The sequence below is a fragment of the Danio rerio genome, chromosome 5 (genome assembly GCF_052040795.2).
Source record: "Danio rerio strain M-AB ecotype USA chromosome 5, GRCz13ab, whole genome shotgun sequence".
NCBI classification, from domain to species: Eukaryota; Metazoa; Chordata; class Actinopteri; order Cypriniformes; family Danionidae; genus Danio; species Danio rerio.
In genome coordinates, this window is record NC_141025.1 from 73,135,143 (window position 1) to 73,158,824 (window position 23,682).

The 23,682-nt window shown below is 37.4% G+C and overlaps 1 protein-coding gene across 3 annotated transcripts in view; it reads right to left on the reverse strand.

Moving 5' to 3' along the window:
* adamtsl2 (ADAMTS like 2) overlaps positions 1-20,945 on the reverse strand; it is a 47,052-nt gene extending 26,107 nt beyond the window's left edge. The window contains 10 exon segments of one of the 3 annotated variants that reach the window (NM_001442873.1): positions 438-738; positions 3,284-3,459; positions 5,892-5,972; positions 6,080-6,203; positions 7,977-8,122; positions 8,207-8,309; positions 9,672-9,747; positions 10,125-10,267; positions 10,567-10,654; positions 20,901-20,945. In NM_001442873.1, coding sequence (NP_001429802.1) covers positions 438-738; positions 3,284-3,459; positions 5,892-5,972; positions 6,080-6,203; positions 7,977-8,122; positions 8,207-8,309; positions 9,672-9,747; positions 10,125-10,267; positions 10,567-10,653 — 1,237 coding nt within the window. In that variant the 5' untranslated portion in view covers position 10,654; positions 20,901-20,945. 3 annotated transcript variants of the gene reach the window in all.
* Between the last annotated feature and the right edge of the window lie 2,737 nt (positions 20,946-23,682).

Here is a 23,682-nt window from a genome sequence, read left to right on the forward strand (position 1 = left end):
TTCCTCTAGAGAAAGTCTTATTTATTTTAATTTGGGTAGAATAAAAGCAGTTTTTAATTTTTCCAAACCATTTTAAGGGCCATATTATTTGCCCCCTTTAAGCTATATTTTTTTTCGACTGTCTAGAATAAACCAATAACTATAACTAACTTAGTTACGCCTTTAAATGTCACTTTAAGCTGAATACTAGTATTTTCAAAAACATCTTGTAAAATATTAAGTGCTGTCATCATGGCAAAGATAAAAGAATTTAGTTTTTAGAAATTACAGAAATTAATTATTAGAAGTTATTAAAACTTCTGCTAAACAGAAACTGGGGAAAAGTATTATAATTTGGGCTAATAATTCTGACTTCAACTGTACCTACTGTGTAGATCTCAGATAAAAATGTAACCTATTGTACCAATGCAGTATATGGCACCTTTAAAGATATTTACCTGTATATTGCACTTGTGTGTTAGCGTCCTGCTCGCAGTCAATGTTAGCCGTCTCATACACTTCATTGGTTTCCTGAGCAGGCTTTTGTCCCTCCACAGCCCTGGGTCCGGTCGTCTGTTCCTGGTTCTTATCATACATGCTCTGGTTATGCTGTAAAACACTCCCAACCTCCACTGAAACCAGACTGGATCCTCCCTGCGGCCCCGTGTAAATGGGAGGCTGTGACACAGAAGCCATAGAGTCCCTCATCACTGTGTACTCATATGTGATGTACGGATTTTGCCCATTCTGGTTCCAGACCTTTTGAGAGAACAGACAGAGACATATCCAACAAATATGTCATAATAATATCTCATTTCACCTTTGCATGAAGCATTATTAACATTACGAACTACTGTAATCATGGCAAAAAAGGGGGGTTGAAAGTATACAAAATTTCACTGTGTCATCCCACTTTTTTTTAAAAAAAGGATTATTGACGATCCCTTTCTTTAATCATTTTCGTTCAAAATAACAGATGACAGGCCATTGAATTATTATATTATTATTATTATTTTATTTCTTAGGTGGTATTTCTTATTATTTTCTAATAATTCATTGTTGTCAATTATCCCTTTCCTTAATCTATAAGAATATTTGTAATTTCTATAAAAATAAATGTAATATCTAAAAATATTTTATATTAAAATAATATAAATTAAAAAATCATTACAATAATAACCTAATAATAACCTAGTAATTCAATGGTCTGTCTTCAGTTATGACTTCTTTGATAGTTTTCATAATAATAAGGATTAAAATATTAAGTATTATATTTATATTTAAATAATAAGAATTATATAAAAAAACTTAATAATAATAATAATATTTATTATAATTCTAATTATTATTATTATTAATATTATTATTATTATTATTATTATTAATATTATTATTATTATTATTATTATTATTATTATTATTATTATTATCTAATAATTTAATGGCCTGTCATTAGTTATCCCTTTCTTTAATAGTTTTCGTTAAAAATAATAATGAAATAAAACTAGTCTAATAATAATAATTATTATTATTATTAAATTATTTATACATTCATTCATTTTATTTTGGCTTAGTCCTTTTATTAATCAGGGTTTGCCACAGCGGAATGAACCACCAATAATTCACACTCATACACTACAGACAATTTAGCTTACCCAATTCACCTATAGCACATGTATTTAGACTGTGGGGTAAACCGGAGCACCTGGAGGAAACCCACGCCAACACGGGGAGAACATGCAAACTCCACATAGAAATGCCAACTGACCCAGCCGAGGCTCAAACCAGTGACCTTCTTGCTGTGAGGTGACAGCACTACCTACTGCGCCACCATGCTGCCTAATAATTATAATAATTATTATTATAATTATTATTCATTCATTCATTCATTTTCTTTTTTGCCTAGTCCCTTTATTAATCTTGTGTTGCCACAGCGCAATGAACCGCCAACTTATCCAGCATATGTTTTACGCAGAGGATGCCCTTCCAGCTGCAACCCATCACTGGGAAACATTAATACACACTCATTCACACACATACACTACGAACAATTTAGCTTACCCAATTCACCTATAGTGCATGTCGAGGCTCGAACAAGCAACCTTCTTGCTGTGAGGCGACAGCACTACCTACTGCGCAACCGCGTGGTGATTATTATTATTATTATTATTATTATTATTATTGTTGTTGTTTTTATTATTATTATTATTATTATTATTATTATTATTATTGTCTAATAATTTAATGGCCTGTCATCAATCATCCCTTTCTTAGGTTTAATAGTTTTCTCATAATAATAATAAAAATAATAATAATAATAATAATATTAATTATTATTATTATTATTATTATTATTATTCTATGGTCTGTCATCAATTATCCCTTTCTTTGATAGTTTTCTTAAATAATAATAAAATAAAAAATTATTATAAAATTATTTAATAAAATTAATATTACTTAAATTGGGAAAAAAAAAATTTAAAGGGTGGCTAATATTTCAGGGGGCTTCAACTGTCTATATATATTCATATCATGTCATCAATGATCCCTTGCTTAGTTTTAATAGTTTTCATAAAAAAATAATAATAATCTAATAATTCAATGGTTTGTCAATTAAATAAAAATTGTATAATAACAATAATAATTATTATTATTAAAACAATAATCTAATAATTTTGTCATCAATTATCCTTTTCTTAAAACTCTTTCTTATCTCTTTCTTAAAAAACAGATTGAAAAAAAATTCAAGGTTTCCCTGTGTCATCCCGCATGATTGATTAAGAAAAAGACAACTGACAGAAAAAACTGTTGAAAATTGTGTCCTCGACTTTCTTAAACATGAGATTTTTGACTGTTGTCTGCTGTGAAATCACTCTACACTCAAAGAAATAATTGTGCTACTACTTATTTAAAATTAGCTTTTTAATTGATTTATTAGGGACAACTTAACTGTTCAATGACTGGTCAATAGTTAACATGATCACCTTGTGTTACAGGAAAACATGAATGAATTGTGTGGATTCCTGCATTTTCTACAGTGTATACAGAACAGTGATGTGGTCAAGCCTTCCTGGAACTACTTTAACAGTGTGATTATCAGAAAATAATTAATGCCTACAAATATCCATCAGCCAAACAGAACTGAGCATTCAACAGTACCGATAATAAGATTCATTGCTCCTGGAACAATGCATCAGAGTGAACCATTAGACTTTGGCCTGCACTAAGTCAAAGCCATGGTTAGCCAGCCAGTGAGATTACCCATGAGCCCTTGGCGGCGAAGGGAGGACCACAGCTACAGTACCAGAACATTGATGGGCTGATCGATGGGCCCTTTCGCCACGATGTACTCGATCCCCGTCTCGTACACATCGGTGGGCCGCCGGTATTTGAAAATGGTCCCTGCGGCGTGGAAGTTCTGAGGGGTGTCCATCTTATACGCCCCATTGAAGAAAAAGTTCCCTGCTTGGTCAGTCACAGCTGGAAAATGACAAGGGGGAGATATAATGATGGGAGGATTGTGAGTATTTCTCTATCATTTGATCTTGATCAGCAAAATTGTATTAAAGTCTTTTTGTGCATTTTGGTTAAAATGGTATAAATATTAAAAATATATCGTTAAAAACTAAATAATTTGCCAATTTTTTATCTTTTTCAACACATTTTAAAAATAATAGTTTAACAACGTATATTTAATACATATTTATAGTATATATTAATAATTCAGAGGGGGGCTAATAATTCTGACTTCAAATATATATATATTTATAACATAATTATATATATTACATATATTATTATACAATTAATTAATTTATTTATTTATACAACATTTCTGTCTGGTTCTAGAATCTGATTGGCTGGTAGCCTTGATATATTTAAGTTATATCTGCACCCGTACCCGTTCATTGTATAATGATGGTATGTAGACGATCAAAAAAAAAATTTAGTTTAAGGGGGCTAATAATATTGACCTGAAAATGGTTTTTAAAAAATTAAAGACAAAATTTTATCAGACATACTGTGAACATTTGCTTGCTCTGATAACATCATTTGGGAAATATTTAAAAAAGAAAAAAATCAAAGAGGGGCCAATAATTCTGACTTCTATATAGACATACATACATACATACATACACACACACACACACATATATATATATATGTCTGATAATATTTTTCTTCTGGAGAAAGCCTTATTTGTTTTATTTCGGCTAGAATAAAAGCAGTTTTTAATTTTTTTAAAACATTTTATGGTCAATATTATTAGCCCCTTTAAGAAATTTTTTCCCAGATAGTCTACAGAATAAACCATTGTTACACGATAACTTGCCTAATTACCATAACCTGCCTAGTTAACCTAATTAACCTAGTTAAGGCTTTAAATGTCACTTTAAGCTGCATAGAAGTGTCTTGAAAATACCTAGTCAAATATTATTTACTGTCATCATGGCAATGATAAAATAAATCAGTTAATAGAAATGAGTTATTAAAATGTTCAGAATTGTGTTGAAAAAAATCTTCTCTCCATAAAACAGAAATTCAGGGAAAAAATTAAAAGGGTGGCTAATATTTCAGGGGGGCTAATAATTCTGACTTCAATTGTATATACAGTATATATGACTCCCTTGACTCCCTTAACAGATGGGAATCTGAGAAGAACACATTACTGCGACGGTGCAATAGCCTAGTGGTTAGTGCGGCAACATATGGTGGAGTAACATGTCAGGGCGTCCTGTGTTCGAATCCCGGCTCAATGATATTTGTCAAGTAGTGTATTAGTGTGCATATAAACATACTCTGTAGCTTTGTTTCTCTTGGTCTCCAGATTGAAACTGTTATGCTGTGTTCACACCAGACGCGGAACGCGCGTAAATAGCCGTGTGAACATTTGAGTTTACTCGCTTCATTCGCGCCTCAAATCCGCTTAATTCGCGTGTCAAATTTACTTCAGAACAGACGCGGATTCGCGTGATGGGCAGGGCTTCTGTCTTCCCGGTGACTGTAGCTTCGTTGCTAAATGGCTAACATGGATTTTATGAAGAAAATAACAGTGTTTATGTACTTTATGAAGGCTGAAAAACAGCGTCGATACGTTTAGGACCGTGTCTGAGTCCACTACATGCTTTCAGAGGTGCATCCAGCTCTGTGAGCTCATAAACTCCTCCAGAAACTGAACCTGGATCACGGAGGCTTTCAACGGTGCTTCTGATTGAGCCAAGCCCAGTTTGATGACTTGTTGTCGGTGTCGCCTGGAGGATTTCCCCCGGGACACCATCAACTGGTTCTACGTCACAATCACACCCCACAAGAGCAAGCTTCTGATTGGTTTACGCAGCGCGAATGTCTGCTGAAGTTCAGATTTTCGAATTCGAGAGATTCGCGCGAAACACTCGTTAAGCGCGTCAAACACACAAAACGCTCAATTCGCCTTGCGCGTATCGCGCTATTCGCACTGCGCCATTCGCCTCATTCCCGCTGCGCCATTCACGCGTAATGCGCCACAGGATGTCTATTCGCGCGTTTGCATTGACTTAACATGTAAATCACACGCGCTTGACGTGCGTGCCGCATCTGGTGTGAACTCAGCATTATGATGGCCAGTGGTATCATTCACCCCAACTACAAATCCCATCATGTGCTGCAGTCACACAGCTGTTTCAATAGACTCACTGTTTACACACAGCTGTAGACTATTAGGACTGAATATACACACATGTACACACTAAATATAACCCCCCCCAGTCACTCTAGCACTTTGCTGAGTCTTGTTATATCGTAGTGAACATTTCTAAGTGGTTTCCCTAGTCTTGCCTGGCCTTGTTTTTGACCTTTTGTTTTTTTAATGTTTATGGATTGCTTTACCAATATACGTGCAAACCAGTCTAATAACTCCCTGTACAGTTGCTCACCCAGGATATCTGCAGACTTCTTCCTCTCAATAACCTGGATGTCCCATGATCCTTCGGGGATTTGAGTTATGAAAGTATAGCCTTCAAAGAAGCAATTCACTTAGTTAGGACTCTAGTGGACTACTTGATGAATGTAATCAGCACCATTGACTAAAATGCAGTTCTGCGAAACACTGAAGTGATGTTACCTAGACTCGAGGCCCCGCGGCGAAAGTTCCCAGTAACTCGACTGCAGCTGCTCCCGTCTCCCTGACACACGCCACACTTATCCAGGGTGTTGGGGGAGAAGAGGACACCGTCACATCCTATGGGCTGCAAAATTACACATCAGCTTATACCAGGGGCGGACTGGCCATCTGGCAATTCTGGCAAATGCCAGAAGGGCCGGACCATTCTTTAAATGTGGGCCGGTCAGCTATTTAAAAAAAAAAAAAAAAATGTTTGTTATATGTATTGTTTTACATGCAGGCAGCTTTTATCTCTTTTGAGATATGAGTATTATGATTATGATGATGATGATGATACTAGTAATAATAATAATAATAAATGTTAAGCATTTGCCCAATCGACAATGATCGGCTGGTTTCGAGATGGGCTGATCTAATTAGAGGTTACGTAGGCGTAATCAAAATCTGGCAAGAATGTCAAATAAACAGTTAGTGCAACACAAGCTAATTGTCAGAGATGGACCGTAAAAAAGGAAAGGTGGTGCCGAAAAGCTCAGAGAAAGCAAAAAAAAAAGAAAAAGTATTTAAAATCAGACGCTGCCAAATGCATAAAATTAACTGAAATAGTGTCGAAAGGGCACAGCGCAGGGGCGCAAGAAGGTCGTTTTTTTCAAGCCCCGGCTGAGTTAGTTGGTGTTTCTGTGTGGAGTTTGCATGTTCTGGTGGGTTTCCTCCTGGTTTCCCTGACAAGTCCAAACACATGTGCTATAGGTGAATTGGGTAGGCTTAATTGTCCGTAGTGCATTTAGATGAATGTTTGTGTGTGTGTATGTGTGTGTGTGTGTGTGTGTGTGTGTGTGTGTGTGTGTGTGTGTGTGTGTGTGCGTTTGTAGGGGGTTTCCCAGTGGGTTGCAGCTTAGAGGGCATCTTCTGCGTAAAACATATGCTGGATAAGTGGGCGGTTCATTCCGCTGTGGCGATCCCAGAATAATAAAGGGACTAAGCCGACAGAAAAATGAATGAATGAAATGATTGCATGTATAAATTTGTTATAAATGGGTTGTTTTTGTTCCACTCACATACATTAAATGTTTAAATATCTATTAAATATGGTAGTGCTTATATTATTTCACCATCTGTACACCAATATAAGTAGTAAATGTGCGTGTATGTGTATAGGGCTGTGTCGGTGTGGTAATGTGGCTACAGTGCCAGGGCTGATTTTTGGGCCCAGTCCGCCCCTGGCTTATACATCTACATCAGGGGTGTCAAACTCAATTCCTGGAGGGCCGGAGCCCTGCATAGTTTAGTTCCAACCCTGCTCCAACATACTTAGGTTTCAAACAAGCCTGAAGGACTCAATTAGTTTGATCAGGTGTGTTTAATTAGGGTTGGAACTAAACTGTGCAGAGCTGCGGCCCTTTTGGAACTGAGTTTGACACCTGTGATCTACATCATCACATGCCTGAGACAATCAATATACAGTAAGCAATGCCAAAATGTCAGTGAGTGTCAACATAACATTACAAACTCATTTCTTATAACTGGTTTCTTTTTAAGTAGTGCTGTCGCCTCAGAGCAAGTAGGTCGCTGGTTTGAGCCTAGGCTGGGTTAGTTGATGTTTCTGTGTGGAGTTTGCAGGTTCTCCCTGCGTTCACGTATAGGTTTCCTCCGGGTGCTCCCGTTTCCCCCACAATCCAAAGTAACTCAGTACAGATGAATTGGGTAGGCTAAATTGTCCGTAGTGTATGTGTGTGAATAAGTGTGTATAGATGTTTCCCAGAGATCAGCTGGAAGGGCATCCGCTGCGTGAAACATGTGCTGGATAAGTTGGCCGTTCATTCCGATGTGGCAACCCCAGATTATTAAAGGGACTAAGCCGAAAAGACATAGCTGAAAGAGACAAACAGCTCCTTACTTCACATTTGCCGTCGACACACACGCCTCTGTAGTTGCTGTACTTGCAGGACGTCCCATCACGTGCAGGAACCATCAGCTGTCTTTGACCATCAGAGGTGGTGCAGTGTAGGTCACACGGATTACTGGAGATATGAACGTAGTCGTCTACAGGAACATAAACAGGGACTCTTGGTTTAAACACACATTGGACCTTCGCAGCATGGCTTAATCAAATAAAGCAGTTAATACCAGGATAGAGAGGTTTCCAGTGGTAATTCTTTCCATTGTAAACCTGAGAGTTGAAGGACCAGCACTGCTCTTCTCTGAAACTCCTCCCTGTAGAAGGACATTCCTGTTTCTCACAGAAATACGATTAGGTTACAAGCAGGGTTCTCACAATAAGACAAATGGCCCTGACTTTCAGTGACAAAAAAAAAAAAAAAGAGTATATTTGTTGAACTGTCCAAATATACATACACTCACCGGCCACTTTATTAGGTACACCTTACTAGTACCAGGATGGACCATCTTTTGCCTTCAGAACTGCCTTAATCCTCCGTGGCATAGAATCAACAAGGTACTGGAAATATTCCTCATAAATTTTGGTCCATATTGACATGATATCATCATGAAGTTGCAGCAGATTTGTCGGCTGCACATCCATGATGCCAATCTCCTGTCTACCACATACCAAAGGTGCTCTATTGGATTGAGTTCAGGTGACTATGGAGACCATTTGAGTACAGTGAACTCATTGTCATGTTCAAGATACCAGTCAGAGATAATTCGTGGTACAATACTCAGGTAGCTGTGGCGTTGACACAATGCTCAATTCGTACAAATGGGCCCAAAGTGTGCCAAGAAAATATCCCCCACACTATTAAATCACCACCACCAGCCTGAACTATTGATACAAGGCAGGATGACATGCTTTCTTGTTGTTAATGGCAAATTCTTCATCCGAATGTCGCAGCAAAAATCGAGACTCATCAGACAAGGCAATGTTTCTCCAATCTTCTATTGTCCAATTTTGGTGAGCCTGTGCGAATTGTAGCCTCAGTTTCCTGTTATTAGCTGACAGGAGTGGCACCCGGTGTGGTCTTCTGCTACTGTAGCCCATCAGCCTCAAGGTTGGACGTCTTGTGCTTTCAGAGATGTTCTTCTGCATACCCAAGTTGTAACGAGTGCTTATTTGAGTTACTGTTGCCTTATTATCAGCTGGAACCAGTCTGGCCATTCTCCTCTGACCTCTGGCATCAACAAGGCATTTGTGCCCACAGAACTGCCACTCACCGGATATTGGACAATTCTCTGTAAACCCAAGAGATGGTTGTGCGTGAAAATCCTAGTAGATCAGCAGTTTCTGAAATACTCAGACCAGCCCGTCTGGCTCCAACAACCAATTCATGTTCAAAGTCACTAAAATCACCTTTCTTCTCCATTCTGATGCTCAGTTTGAACTGCAGCAGATCGTCTTGACTATGTCTACATGCCTAAATGCATTGAATTGCTGCCATGTGATTGTCTGATTAGAAATTTGCGTTAACGAGCAGTTGGACAGGTGTACCTAATAAAGTGGCCGGTAAGTGTATATATCTGTGTGTGTGTGTGTGTGTGTGTGTGTGTGTGTGTGTGTGTGTGTGTGTGTGTGTGTGTGTGTGTGTGTGTGTGTGCGTGTGTGCAAAGAACGGCAGGACAGATTTTGAGGACTGACCTTTGCATTGCAGAGATGATACTTTTTTGCATTGCCTGTGCATGTCATGTTGTCTTTACCGGTTGTTGTTTTCTTCCTTTGAAAAAAGTGTTGCAGTTTAGCAGCAGTTGAATACAACAGGATACACAGTTGAAGACAAAAGTATTTGTTACTCCTGCGTTTTAAGTAATTTTCCAAAAAATCTCTCATATCTCTTGTAACTTTTTATTGCTCATAAATATGACTTGGTACCACATTATTTTGCAATCGAGGCTCATTATGAATACGTACCCCTATATATATTTATGTAGAGTGCCAAATATGTCCCAGGAGCTACGTTTTTTGCAGTTTTCCACCAGAGGCCGCTGTGTACTCTTTTTGAGCTACACAATGCTCTTTAAATATTCTTTAAATATTACCAGCTCAATTAACAGATTGCTTTTATAGTAGTTATGTGATGTGCATAATAATGACCTTTGCTTCAGACAGTGTCTCTCCTGTGACATGACGCCTCCTCCGCAGGTACGAGTGCAGGCTGTCCACTTTGTCCATTCACCCCACCAGTATGTGATCACTTCCAGCCCGTCCTCCAGACTGTTAGAGGCAACACCCTCTTCCTTTGGCAAATAAAGAGTTCATTCACAAAACCAACAGTGGAGACCAACATCTGTGCTGAGAGCAGACTACAACATTGCTTGTATTTCATAACTGTCACCATTACATTTTAAACCGCTTTAAATGGATGAAAAGTGACGTTCCTCCTACAGTAAGAGTTATGTTGAATTGGTCGACTAGGGGAATCCCTAATCTATTAATTCAACAAAATGTCTCTGTTCCCTCCTTGTTAGAAATAAATATGTAAACAAAAAAAATGAAAAGAAAAGCTAATGAGAAGTTCAATTTGAAGATTCCAAACCTGTCCTCTGCTGGAGAGATTTCCTAGAGACAGAGCCAGAGTTACAAGACCAAGCAGCACCAGACTGATCCTGGACCAGATCTTCATCCTGGAGAGAGTGAATGTTTGGAGAAAAGAAATTCAGTAGTCCCTCAAAACAGACATTTAATTAATTTTTAAAATCTGATATAAGCACAAATTAGGGAGCTTCATTTAGCATTGTCTCGTCTGAGAAAATCTTTAAATGATGACTCTGAATTACACGCAAATAAATAATTTGAATTATAAAAAGACAACAAAAGTTATATATGCTGTTTGATTCCTAAAATTAGAATCTGGAATCTCACTTATAAAACTTTGCGTAGAAACACACTAAATTTTACATTAAATAGACGTCTAATAGACATCTAAACATAGACATCTTAGCTAAAATAAGGCTAAATTTGGACTGTAAGTGAAAATATAACAGACGTACGAAGAACAGCCCAAATAATACACTAATCATCAAAAACAAAGATTAGACAGACTTCACATGTGTAGTCATTCAGTCCTGTCTATTTGATAACTAGTCTAGTTTTAGCCTTTTCTTGGACGTCCATTAGATGTTTACTGACCGCCCAAATTTAGCCTTGTATTGGCCAAGACGTCTAAGTTTAGATCTATTAGACTTCTTTTAAACACAAATAAATGTTTCTTGGAAACCTCCCCAAGAAATTGTGTGTTTAATAGACATCTAATAGATGTCAAGCCTGGATATCAAAGAAAATCTAATAGATGTCTAAAAACAGCCCAAAACTAGACTAATCATCAAATGCAAAGATTAGACAGACTTTACATGTAGTTATTTATTCCTGTCTATTTAATAAATAGTGTAGTTTTGGGCTATTCTAAGACATCTATTAAATGTTTACTGACAGCCCAAATTTAGCCTTGTTTTAGCCAAGATGTTTAGATGTCTATGAGACATATTTAAGATTTCTTTTAAACACAAATGAATGCTTGCTGGGAACCTCCCCACCAAGCAATTGTGTGTTTAATACACATCTAATAGACATCAAGCCTGGATTGCTTGCCTAAAATGAGGCTAAATCTAGGCTGTCAATGAAAATCTAACAGAGGTCTAAGAATAGCTCAAAACTAGACTAATCAATAAATACAAAGATTAGACAGGCTACTTCACATGTGTAGTTATATTCAGTCCTGTCTATTTGATAATTAGTCAAGTTTTGGGTTATTCTTTGACACCTATTAGATGTTCACACAGCCCGATTTTACCCTTGTTTTAGCCAAGACATCTATGTTTAAATGTCTATTATACATCAATTAGACTTACTGAAACACAAATAAATGCTTGCTGGGAACCTCCCCACCAAGCAATTGTGTGTTTATTGGACATCTAATAAACGTCTGGGCTGGATATCTTGCCTAAAATTAGTCTAAATTTGAGCTGTCAATGAAAATCTAATAGACGTCTAAGAATAGTCCAACACTAGACTAATCATCAAATAAAAAGATTAGACAGACTTCACTTGTGTAGTTATTTATTCCTTTCTATTTGATAACTAGTCTAGTTTTAGGCTTTTCTCAGATGTCCATTAGATGTTTATTGACAGGCCAAATTTAGCCTCATTTTAGCCAAGACGACTATGTTTAGGTCTGTTAGACTTCTTTTAATCACAAATAAATGCTTGCTGGGAACCTCCCCACCAAGCAACTGTGTGTTTAATAGACATCTAATAGACGTGTAGCCTGGATAACTTGCCTAAAATGAGGCTAAATCTAGGCTGTCAATGAATAGACGCCTAAGAATAGCCCAAAACTAGACTTATCATCAAACACAAAGATTAGACAGGCTACTTTACATATGTAGGTATTTATTTCTATCTATTTAACAACTAGTCTAGTTTTGGGTTACTCTTTGACGTCTATTACATGTTCACAAAGCCCAAATTTAGCCTTGTTTTACCCAAGATGTTTATGTTTACATATTAAACTTCTTAGCTTGCAAGAAACCTTTTATAAAGTGAACTTACACCAAAATAAATTTGTATTCGTTAATGATTACAACTCATATGTCAATTTAAAGTTGTTTAACAAAGTTATTATTTAAATTAAATAAGTTAACTTAAAAGCTGCACTCATTCTCATGTGAAGTTTCTCAGCTTCTTAAGATGTTAATATTAGGTTAGATTTAGGTCGTGAAATTGACCAAAGTCCAAAGTGGAGCCAACGTCTCCAACCAAAGTCATTTTTATGTCAAATAGTGACATTTATTCAACCTAAATCCAATGTCTGATAGACGTCATAATGGTATTGCCCACACAACGTTAAGCTGTAACATCATTAGATATTGATATTTGGTTGTTTATAGGTTGTGTTGGAATGGGACCAAAATCAAACGTCTGTCTGACATTGGACACTGATGTTGGTCTGACGCTGGGTTCTGACATCAACCCGATTTTCATTTTCACCCGAAACGCAACGTCCCCCCAACATCAATCTGATGTCATGTTGACATCCTGTGCCTGCTGGGTTGTTGTTGTTTTTTTACAGATCACAAGTTTTGCGTGGTAAGTGGCACATTGTACATTTTCACCCACATTTCTAAATGAAAAACTGTGAATTTATGTTAATATCACAATATATATTGCAGAAAAACAAAACATTGCAATGCCCTTTTTGTTCTAATATCATGCAGCCCACCACCCACCACCATTTAGGTGAATCAGAGATGCTACAAACAGCTAGCACTCAAAATCCACTGCAGTTTATACAGTACACATAGCCCCTTAAGTATTCACAGTTTGTATGTCCAGCAATCTGCTGCGTTCACATACATCAATAGAGTCGACGCTCTAAAAGCAAGCAATCACGCAAACGTCTCCGGTTCTCCTCATCAGACCCGCACCTCCAATTAGGAATCGTCTCCTTAAAGTAAGCAAACGGATCGTCTCGCTCTGTTTTGCAGTCTGGCTTTTTCTGGCACTAAATATTGGTGACAGGTGTCTTAAACTGGCCACTGGAGCACCTGGAGTTCATTATCCGGCCCAGACACAGCTGGATGTGGGCCAGCTAGCCAAAACACCCGTCGTCTCCCACAGACCACGCGCTTCCCATGTAGGCCAAACACAGGCTAACCCGCTTCCCCTCCCCCGGGGGCCTCCGCTCGGCTGTTTTTCTTTCCCTGGCAGCCGACAGACAGCAGGGCCGGTATCTGTTTTTTGGAGAAGGGGGAGGCAGAGGCTCTGTCTATGAGTTGCAAGGAGACTCATCCTTCAATGCCTCACAAGGATTCCTGGGCTTTCACGTCTCACATGCTGCATTCAAGTGGAAAATCAATCAATGCTGCAGCTTTCCATCGAATAGGTGAAGAGAGCAGCTATAAGTGTCTGGACACACGAAAAAGCTGCGCGCTTGATTGGTAAACACACCAGAATAGCATCAGAGTTTTGTGTTTTTAACCTCACAGTATGCTTTGATTGGTGCAAATAGTCCTGGGCAAAGATTAATCATGATTAATTGCATTCAAAATAAAAATATATGCAGTATGTGTGCATACAGTTGAAGTCAGAATTATTAGCCCCCCTTTGAAAGTTTTTTTCTTTTTTAAATATTTTCCAAATGAAGTTTAACAGAGCAAGGAACTTTTCACAGTATGTCTGATAATATTTTTTCTTCTGAAGAAAGTCTTATTTGTTTTATTCCAGCTAGAATAAAAGCAGTTATTAATTTTTAAAACACCATTTTAAGGACAAAATTATTAGCCCCTTTAAGCTATTTTTTTCCGACTGTCCACAAAACAAATCATCATTATACAATAACTTGCCTAATCACCCTGCCTAGTTAACCTAATAAACCAAGTTAAGCCTTTAAATGCCACTTTAAGCTGTATAGAAGTGTCTAAAAAAATATCTAGTCAACTATTATTTACTGTCATCATGGCAAAAATTAAAATAAATCTATTATTCAACTGTATATACACTCAAACAATGATTTTTGCTGCTTGTTTATTTTAGATGAGCTTAAACCTCACAATACTTGATTTTTTTGGGACAGCTTTATAGTTTTATGATCAAAACACTTCAATCTGTAAAAACAATTGATTTAACTTAATCGGTCATATTGATTTTTTTAGTTGATCATTTGGAAAAGTGATTTTTCAGATGAATCATCTGTTGAGCTGGGATCCCAATCATCACAAATACTGTAGAAGACGTACTGGAACCCGCATGGAACCAAGATTCTCATAGAAATCAGTCAAGTTTGGTGAAGGAAAACTCATGGTTTGGGGTTACATTCAGTATGGGGGCGTGCGAGAGATCTGCAGAGTGGATGACAACATCAACAGCCTGAGGTGTCAAGACATTTGTGCTGCCCATGACATTACGAACCACAGGAGAGGGCAAATTCTTCAGCAGGATAGCGCTCCTGCTCATACTTCAGCCTCCACATCAAAGTTCCTGAAAGTAAAGAAGGTCAAGGTGCTTCTGGACTGGCCAGCTCACTCACCTGACTTAAACATTATTGAGTATGTCTGGGGTAAGATAAAGGAGGAGGAGGCATTGAAAATGAACTCTGGAAGTCATGTGTTCCCACTTTTTTTGCCATTCCAGATGACTTTATTAATGAGTGATTTGAGTAATTGCAGAGATGTATGGATGCAGTCCTCCAAGCTCATGGGAGTCATACACAATATTCATTATTTTTTCACTGCAGCATGACTTTATATTATATACTGTACATTATTTCTGTTAAGTGACAAGACTTTTGTCTAAGCAAAGTCAGAACTTTGTGTCCTAATGAAATAATTAAAAATCATAGCTTGATCATATTTTATTTTGGTAAAATAAGCGTAATCTAGAGGCCTTCGCCTTTCATATAAGCCACTTCTGAAACCAAATGATCAACAAAAGAAGTCAGGTTATTATTTGTTGTTCCTAAAACTTGGATATGGTGACAAGACTTTTATCAGGTAGTGTGTACGTAATTTGCATATAATCCCATAAATCAGATTTCCATAGGAGGTACATAATGCAAATGATAATAAGTTTCTTGTAGGCTGTTAACACGGCACATTTTTTGACTTAAAGCTGAAAACCTGTGCATTTTGGCCATTCATTTTCACCACAATGGCATTTTGGGAACAATGAAATTTTGGGAAACAGGTTTCAACAGTGTTGAAACCCATAAAGTTTTAATTTCCAAGAAAACAATTTACACATGCGTGGAACGGAAGAACAACAAAGGTGTGTGTAGATAAGTAGTGTTTATTTACAAAAAAAAAAAAGCTGCTGGCCTAGCATTCAGTACACATTGTCTAATGACACTATCACGTCTTTTTTTGAGAAAACAGCTGCTTTAGAACTTCAAATTTTCAACAACCCTAACAGTATTATATGTTTTAACAATAAATATGAAAAAAATAAATTACTTTGACGAACATCGAACCCAGATCAACGACATCATAACCTAACGTGCTATCCACTGGGCCACAATCTATACATAGAATTATGACTCATCTGGCTCATTAATCTGCAGGCTGCATCTTGCTCACGAAGCTGCGAGAAAATAGATAAAAAGAGCAGAGCTGCGGTAAAATAATGAATAAAAAGCCTGTGGTCAAGTAAATAAATAAATAAATTTTTAAAATGTGACTGCTGAGAGCAACAGATTCTGGAGCTAGGGAAACCGGCCCTCGCGGCCAAAAAACAGACCGGCCCACCGGGAATTCTCCCGGTCCTCCCGATTAGCCAATCCGGGCCTGCACATTGTTTTTAGCCATTTTTTGTGTGAATTGGGATGATTTTTCCACGTCAACTTTACACTTTAAAACATAACCTGAAACTTTTTGTGTAAAAACATCCTTAGTTTTAAAAGATATACATACTTTTTTTAAAAATAAGAATGTTTTATTGATTAAATTACAACCGTTTTAGAAAAATCTATGCATTCTCAATTCGTCACCTTGGAATCATAAGGGTTTATATGCGTTCAAAAGATTTTGAGATATTGAGCTTCAAAGTTTTTGCATTCCATATAGCAAACAGTATGTGTGTAACATTTGTTTGTTTTTTTTTATAAAAAGTTTTAAAAAGTAAACAACTTATGAAAAAAATATAATGTAAATGAGTTGTCAGTTAATAAGAATATGTCAATGACTCAATTTTGACAAAAATGTCAGATAGAACTTTATAATTCTAAGGTGACAAATTGTTTTTTCTGGGATATCTATTTTTTCTCCACAAATCATGTGTAGCCTGCAGTACTTTTTAGCCACATTACAATGCACAGCTTTTTCACTTCGTTTCTTTGGATGTGGTCCATGCTTGAGCTGCTCACTGATTTCTTGTGGTTTCCTTTAGCCATTCATCATCCGAGCTGATTTATTTATATGAATGGTCTAATATCAGATTAATTTCCTTCTTAACTGACACATTACCAAAACCACATATTCATTTAGTAGAGACTTTTCAAATAGACGTTTGACTTTTTTGGATTTAAAAACCATTTAATGCATCATAATTGAATCAAATATTGATTTCTTAATTCTTCCTAATACACTGGTATTGTGTCGTCAACAAATGATGAATGTAAATGTCTGCATATGATAAAGTGACATTATTACTTTAAATTCCATCAGTGAGAAATGACATCAGCTGTTTATGGAATTAAACAAACTAAAAAACTACATTTAACTCAAGCACACATCTATAAAATGTGAATCCAGATCATTTCCAAGCTGTCTTTAAATTGTTTCCATACATATATATTCAAATTATTCATTCATTAATTTTCCTTCGACTTAGTCCCTTATTTATCAGGGGTCACCACACCGGAATGAACCGCCAACTATTCCGGCATATGTTTTATGCAGCTGATGCCCTTCCAGCTGCAACCCAGTACTGGGAAACACTCTCACGATCACTCACACACACTCAAACACTACAGCCAATTTAGTTCATCTAATTCACCTATAGTGCATGTTTTTGGACTGTGTGCACCCAGAGAAAACCAACACCAACACGAGGAGAACATGCAAACTCCACACAGAAGCACCAACTGACCCAGCTGGGACTTGAACCAGCGACCTTCTTGCTGTGAGGCAACAGTGCTAACTGAGCTACCGTGCGGCCATATTCAAATAAATTTCTCAAAACATTGAAAAGACACCAAAAAAAAAAGTTTTAAAAAAAGTAACCAAAAGATGACAGAACTCATTCATTCATTCATTGTCTTTTCGACTTAGTCCCTTTATTAATCCAAGGTTGCCACAGTGGACCACCAATTTATCCAGCACGTTTTATGCAGCCGCAACCCATCACTGGGAAACACTCATACACGCTCATTCACACACATACACTACGGAAAATTTAGCCTACCCAATACACTCATACCACGCAGGCTCAAACCAGCGACCTTCTTGCTGTGAGGTGAACCTGCTATCCACTGTGCCACCGCGTCGCAGATGATGACAGAACTATAACAGCTAAATGGTTTCATAGACTTTTTCAGTAACAAATGTGGCCCTGAAGCACAAAATAAATTCATAAAGTCAGTTTTTGGAAGTTGAGATTTAAACAACATCTTAAAGCAGAATAAATAAGATTTCCAATGATGTGTGTTTTGTTGTGACAGGATAATATTAGGACGATATACAACTATTTGAAAAATCCAGAACCTAAGGTTTCCAAAAAAAATCTAAATATTGAGAAAATTACCCTTACAGTCATCTTTAAAGATGCATATTACTAATCCAACACAACTTATGCTATTTTTATGGAGTCAATTTTCAGCATTTCTTAATGGGAGATGATCTTGACTTAATATTCTAGTGATTTTGTGCAAAATATTTTTATCTATAATTTTGACGCATACAATGTATTTTGGGATTTTTCCACAAATATAAATTTTCCTTTGTTGTTTAGTTTTCATTTATTTATGTTTTTGAATTCCATCATGGGATCTTGATTCTTCTTTTAAGACCAAAAAGGCTGAAAAAGGGTCTTTTATTGACATTTTTATGTCTGAAGTAATTAATTATGGTACATCCGGTAATAAACTGCCTTTAGTGTTTCTGTTATTCTACAAACATAATTCCTGACATATTATTTCTTATACAATATATTCTTTCAAACTACTAAAATGACAATAAAAGTCACTTTGTTAAAGCGCATAGTTATATTTTCAACATCAAATGTCTACAGAGCAGAGATCAGTGTCCCATAAAGAGATTCACAAACAATAAATACACAGAAATATCCTGAAAATCCAAAAAAAAACTAACCCTATTTATTAACACACACTTTTTTACAATGTGGTTTGTGATTCAGGCTTATAAGCATGCATTATAATTCATCAAATGAACACTTTCTGCTCTCACTGTAAAAATAAAAAAGCTGAATTCCAACTAATTCCTCCATGTTGTCTGAACACAAAGGAATTAAGTTAACTTAGAATCATATTTTTTAACAAATTTAAGTGGATTGAACATAAAACAATTAAGTTGTCCCCCCAAAAAACGTTAAACTCATTTTAAATAAGTAGTTTGAACAGGAAACAAAAACTCATTATTTTGTGCTGGACTGTTCTCCACAGCTCAACCAAAATCTACCACACTGAAAAATTATTATTATTATTATCATATTATTATTCATTGGACTTGCTAAAAGCTTTAAAAATGTAATTAATTCATTCATTTTCCTTTAGCTTATTCCCTTTTTTATGGGGGGGTCGCCACAGTGGAATGGACCGCTAACTATTCCAGCAGATGTTTCACAAAGCGGATGCCCTTCCAGCTGCAACCCAGTAATGGGAAACACCCATTCACTCTCACATTCACACACACTCATACACTACGGCCAATTTAGTTCATTAAATTCACCAATAGTGCATGTCTTTGGACTGTGAGGGAAATCAGAGCACTAGGAGAAACCCATGCCAATACGTGGAGAACAAGCAAACTCCACACAGAAGCGCCCAGCTGTGACTCAAACCAGTGACCTTCTTGCTGTGAAGCGACAGTGCTAACCACTAAGCCAGTCCCGGGCTGAATATAAATAAACAAATTAAGTGAACTTTATTTATAAACTATTTTCAAGAGAAGCACATGGTTATGATTGACCACAGCTGGTGCTGCATTAGCAAAGCAGGATTCACCAATTAGATGATTCCTAACTTATTCATTCATTTTCTTTTCGGCTTAGTCCCTTTATTAATCAGGGGTCGCCACAACTCATCCAGCATTTGTTTTACGCAGCGGATGCTCTTCCAGCTGCAACCCATCACTGGGAAACACCCATACACTCTTTCATTCACACACATACACTACAGAGAATTCACCTATAACGCATGTGTTTGAACTTGTTGGGGAAATCGGAGCACCTAGAGGAAACCCACGCGAACACAGGGAGGAGAACATGCAAACTCCACACAGAAATGCCAACTGACCCAGCCGAGGCTCGAACCAGCGACTTTTGTGCTGTGAGGCGACAGCACTACCCACTGTGCCACCACGCCACCTCGAATTTCTTACCTTAGTCATCTTCGTCTCGAAGAATCTTCCCTTTCACTCCCACTCCTCCCTACTTTTCCTTAACAGGGTGACACACTGGCCCAGTGGTTAGCACTGTTGCCTCACAGCAAGAATGTCATTGGTTCAATCCTTACTTGGACAGTCGACATTTCTGTGCGGAGTTAACGCGTTCTCCATACTCAAATGGGTTTCCCTCAGGTTTCCTCCCACAGTTCAAAGACATGTGATATAGGTGAATTGATCAAATCAAATTGGCACCATTGATGAGCTCTTAACCCTAATTGCTATAAGCCATATAATAAGCAGGGAAGTTCTCAAGACCTACCTGAGCTCAAACTCCCCTCTCGCCCTACAAACTGGAGGGAGCCCTGGGCTCGAGGATCTTATGCGCTCAGGGCTCTCTCCCTGGACAGCATGCCAAAACCGCTTTATAATTAATCATCAGCTAAGGGGGAACTCTTGAAATATAGTGATGTTCAACCTAATTTGTTTGTTTGAATTCACCACTCACCAAAACTGTAAATCCAGTTTTTTTAGTGCACACAACTGAAACTTTTCCCGGATGACCATTACTGTCTCTTAATGTCACATTCATCCAGCCCTTTGCATCACCAGAGCACTCAACACTGTTTGTTTGGGTTTGTGGAACAAGTGTCTAGTCTGCTTGGCTTCACATGCTCTTTCCCAAAACATCCAGCACTACACCGGCAAAATGAACACACACACACACACACACACACACACACACACACACACACACACATACACACACACACACAGAGAGTGAAAGAGAGAAAGAGGGAGAGTAAATATTTCCCCTTACCTGCAGAGCTGGAGCTGGTGCTGTTGGACAGTGTGGGTGGTTTCTGATGGTGTGCTGTGAGGATGTGTCTTGTAAAGAGGGTAAGGTGTGCTCCTGCATCCCCCTTCCTCTCCTCCTCCTCTCCTCCTCCTCCTTCTTCCCCCTTTCTTTCCTTCTGTCCCGGCACGGCAGGAAGACAGTGGCAGTGTTGGGGAACGCCTTTGTGAAAACGGTTTTCTGGCTGGTGCCAAAATCATGAGCTCCTGCTGCTGCTGCTGTGGAGCAGAAACACAGTCACACACACAGAGACAAGCTACTGTCTGCTGCTCTAGACTCACAGACAGACAGATGCAGAGATTGAAAAACAGACAGACAGGGAGACAGACAGAGATAGACAAACAGGCAGACAGAGATAGACAGAGAGACGGACAGATGGAGAGACCAGATAAACAAGGGACTGTTAGACAGACAGACAGGTGGAGGGAAAGAAAGATGGACAAACAGACAGACAGACAGACAGACAGACAGACATAAAAATGAACTGATAGACAGATGGAGGGATAGAGGACAGAAAGACACAGAGACAATGGAGAGATAGACAGACAGACACAGATGGACAGGCAGATAGAGAGACAGAGAGATGGAGAAATAAAAGACAGACAGACAGACAGACAGACAGATGACATAGGGATAAACAGATATTAAGACAGCCATATAAACAGACAGACAGATAGAAGGATGGACAGACAGGCAGACAGAGATTGACAGATGGAGAGAGACAGATATATAGACAGACAGACAGGCAGGCAGACAGACGAACAGACGGACGTACAGATGGACGAACAGACAAACGGACATAGGGATGGACAGATGGAGAGACAGACAGACAGACGGAAAGATAGAAAGATGGATGAACAGACAGACAGACAGATAAACAATGGACAGATTTTCAGACAGAGATTGACAGATGGAGAGACAGACAGATATAAGGACAGACGGACAGATGGAGAGACAGGCAGACAGAGAGATAGAAAGAAGGATGAACAGACAGACAGATTGATAAACAACAGACAGATTGGCAGACAGACAGACAGACAGACAGACAGACAGACTGAAAGACAGATAGATAGATAGATAGATAGATAGATAGATAGATAGATAGATAGATAGATAGATAGATAGATAGATAGATAGATAGATAGATAGATAGATAGATAGATAGATAGATAGATAGATAGAAAAACAGACAGTCAAGCAAGTGGACAGACAGATGGACATAGATACAAACAGATGGAGAGACAGACAGATAGATGGCAGACAGATAGAGAAATAGAAAGATGAACAGACAGGCAGAGGAACAGGCGGACAGACAGACAGACAGACAGACAGACAAAAAGATAGAAAGAAGGATGAACCGACAGATGAACAATGGACAGATTGACTGACAGACAGACAGGAAAACAGACGGACAGATTGACAGACAGAAGAACAGACATTCTAGACAGACAGATAAACGATGGAGAGATAGAAAGAAAACAAACCAAAAAACAGGCAGACAGACAGACAGACAGACAGACAGACAGACAGACAGACAGACCAAAAGATAGATAGATGAATTAATGGACAGAAGAACAGACAGGCAAGCGGGTGCTTTTGTTTCCCCCACAAGTCCAAAGACATGCAGTACAGGTGAATTAGGTAACCTAAATTGTCTGTAGTGTATGTGTGTGGATGAGTGTGTATGGATGTTTCCCAGTGATAGGTTGCAGCTGAAAGGGCATTTGCTGTGTAAAACATATGCTGGATAAGTTGGCAGTTCATTCCGCTGTGGCGACCCCAGATTAATAAAGGGACCAAGTCGAAAAGAAAATGACTGAATGATATTTTCTGGAAAACAAGACAGAAACATTGATATTGTTTTTAGCAGTGAGAGAGCGGCAGTCAGATAGCTGAGACCACCATGCCTGTGTGTGTGTGTGACGTGTGCATTTCTAGAGCACATGTTCTCTCCGCTGCCTGTCTGTCTGTCTGCTCTGTACATTAGAGACGCTTCGCTACGCTTAAAGCTCAATCAAACACTCCTCACGAGCGAGCGCAGATCTGTTTGCTGATAGACATACTTCAGGAGATTTGCACAGTCTGGAAGTCTGGAGGAATGGACGCTTTTTAAGAGCCTAAAACTGCAAAGCAGAAAACACAGGGAAAATCTGTGTGTCAGAAATCACTCCATACTTCCAATGCATAAATGGGGGGAATGGTTGTAAGTATTGATTGTAAACACAGAAGAGTCAGTCTAAAAGAAGAGGCAAAAACAATTAATTAATTTAATTAACAATTGAATTAAATTTAAAATAGTCTAATTTAAACATGTATTTTTTTATATAAATAATTAAAATAATAAAATATCAAATTGAAAAAATAATAATAATACATTTAAATTACATTTTAAAATGTATCAAATTTAATTAAATAAATAAATAAAAATAACAAAAAGTCAAATTTTATAAAACAAAATAGTTCAATTTGAAAAAAAGTCATTTACATTTAAAATGTAGTTAAAATAAAAAATAAGTAAAATAAAATAGTTAAATTTTCAATAAAAAAAATAATTAATTAATTAATTGATAAAATTCAAAATAAAAAAATTATAAAATTAAATTTTAAAATGTAAATAAAAATACAATCAAATAAAATAGTCAAATTTAAAAATGTTAAAATAAATAAATAAATGAAATACAAATAATAAAAAGTCCAATTTAATAAAATAAAATAATCAAATGTTAATGTAAATAAATAAATGAAT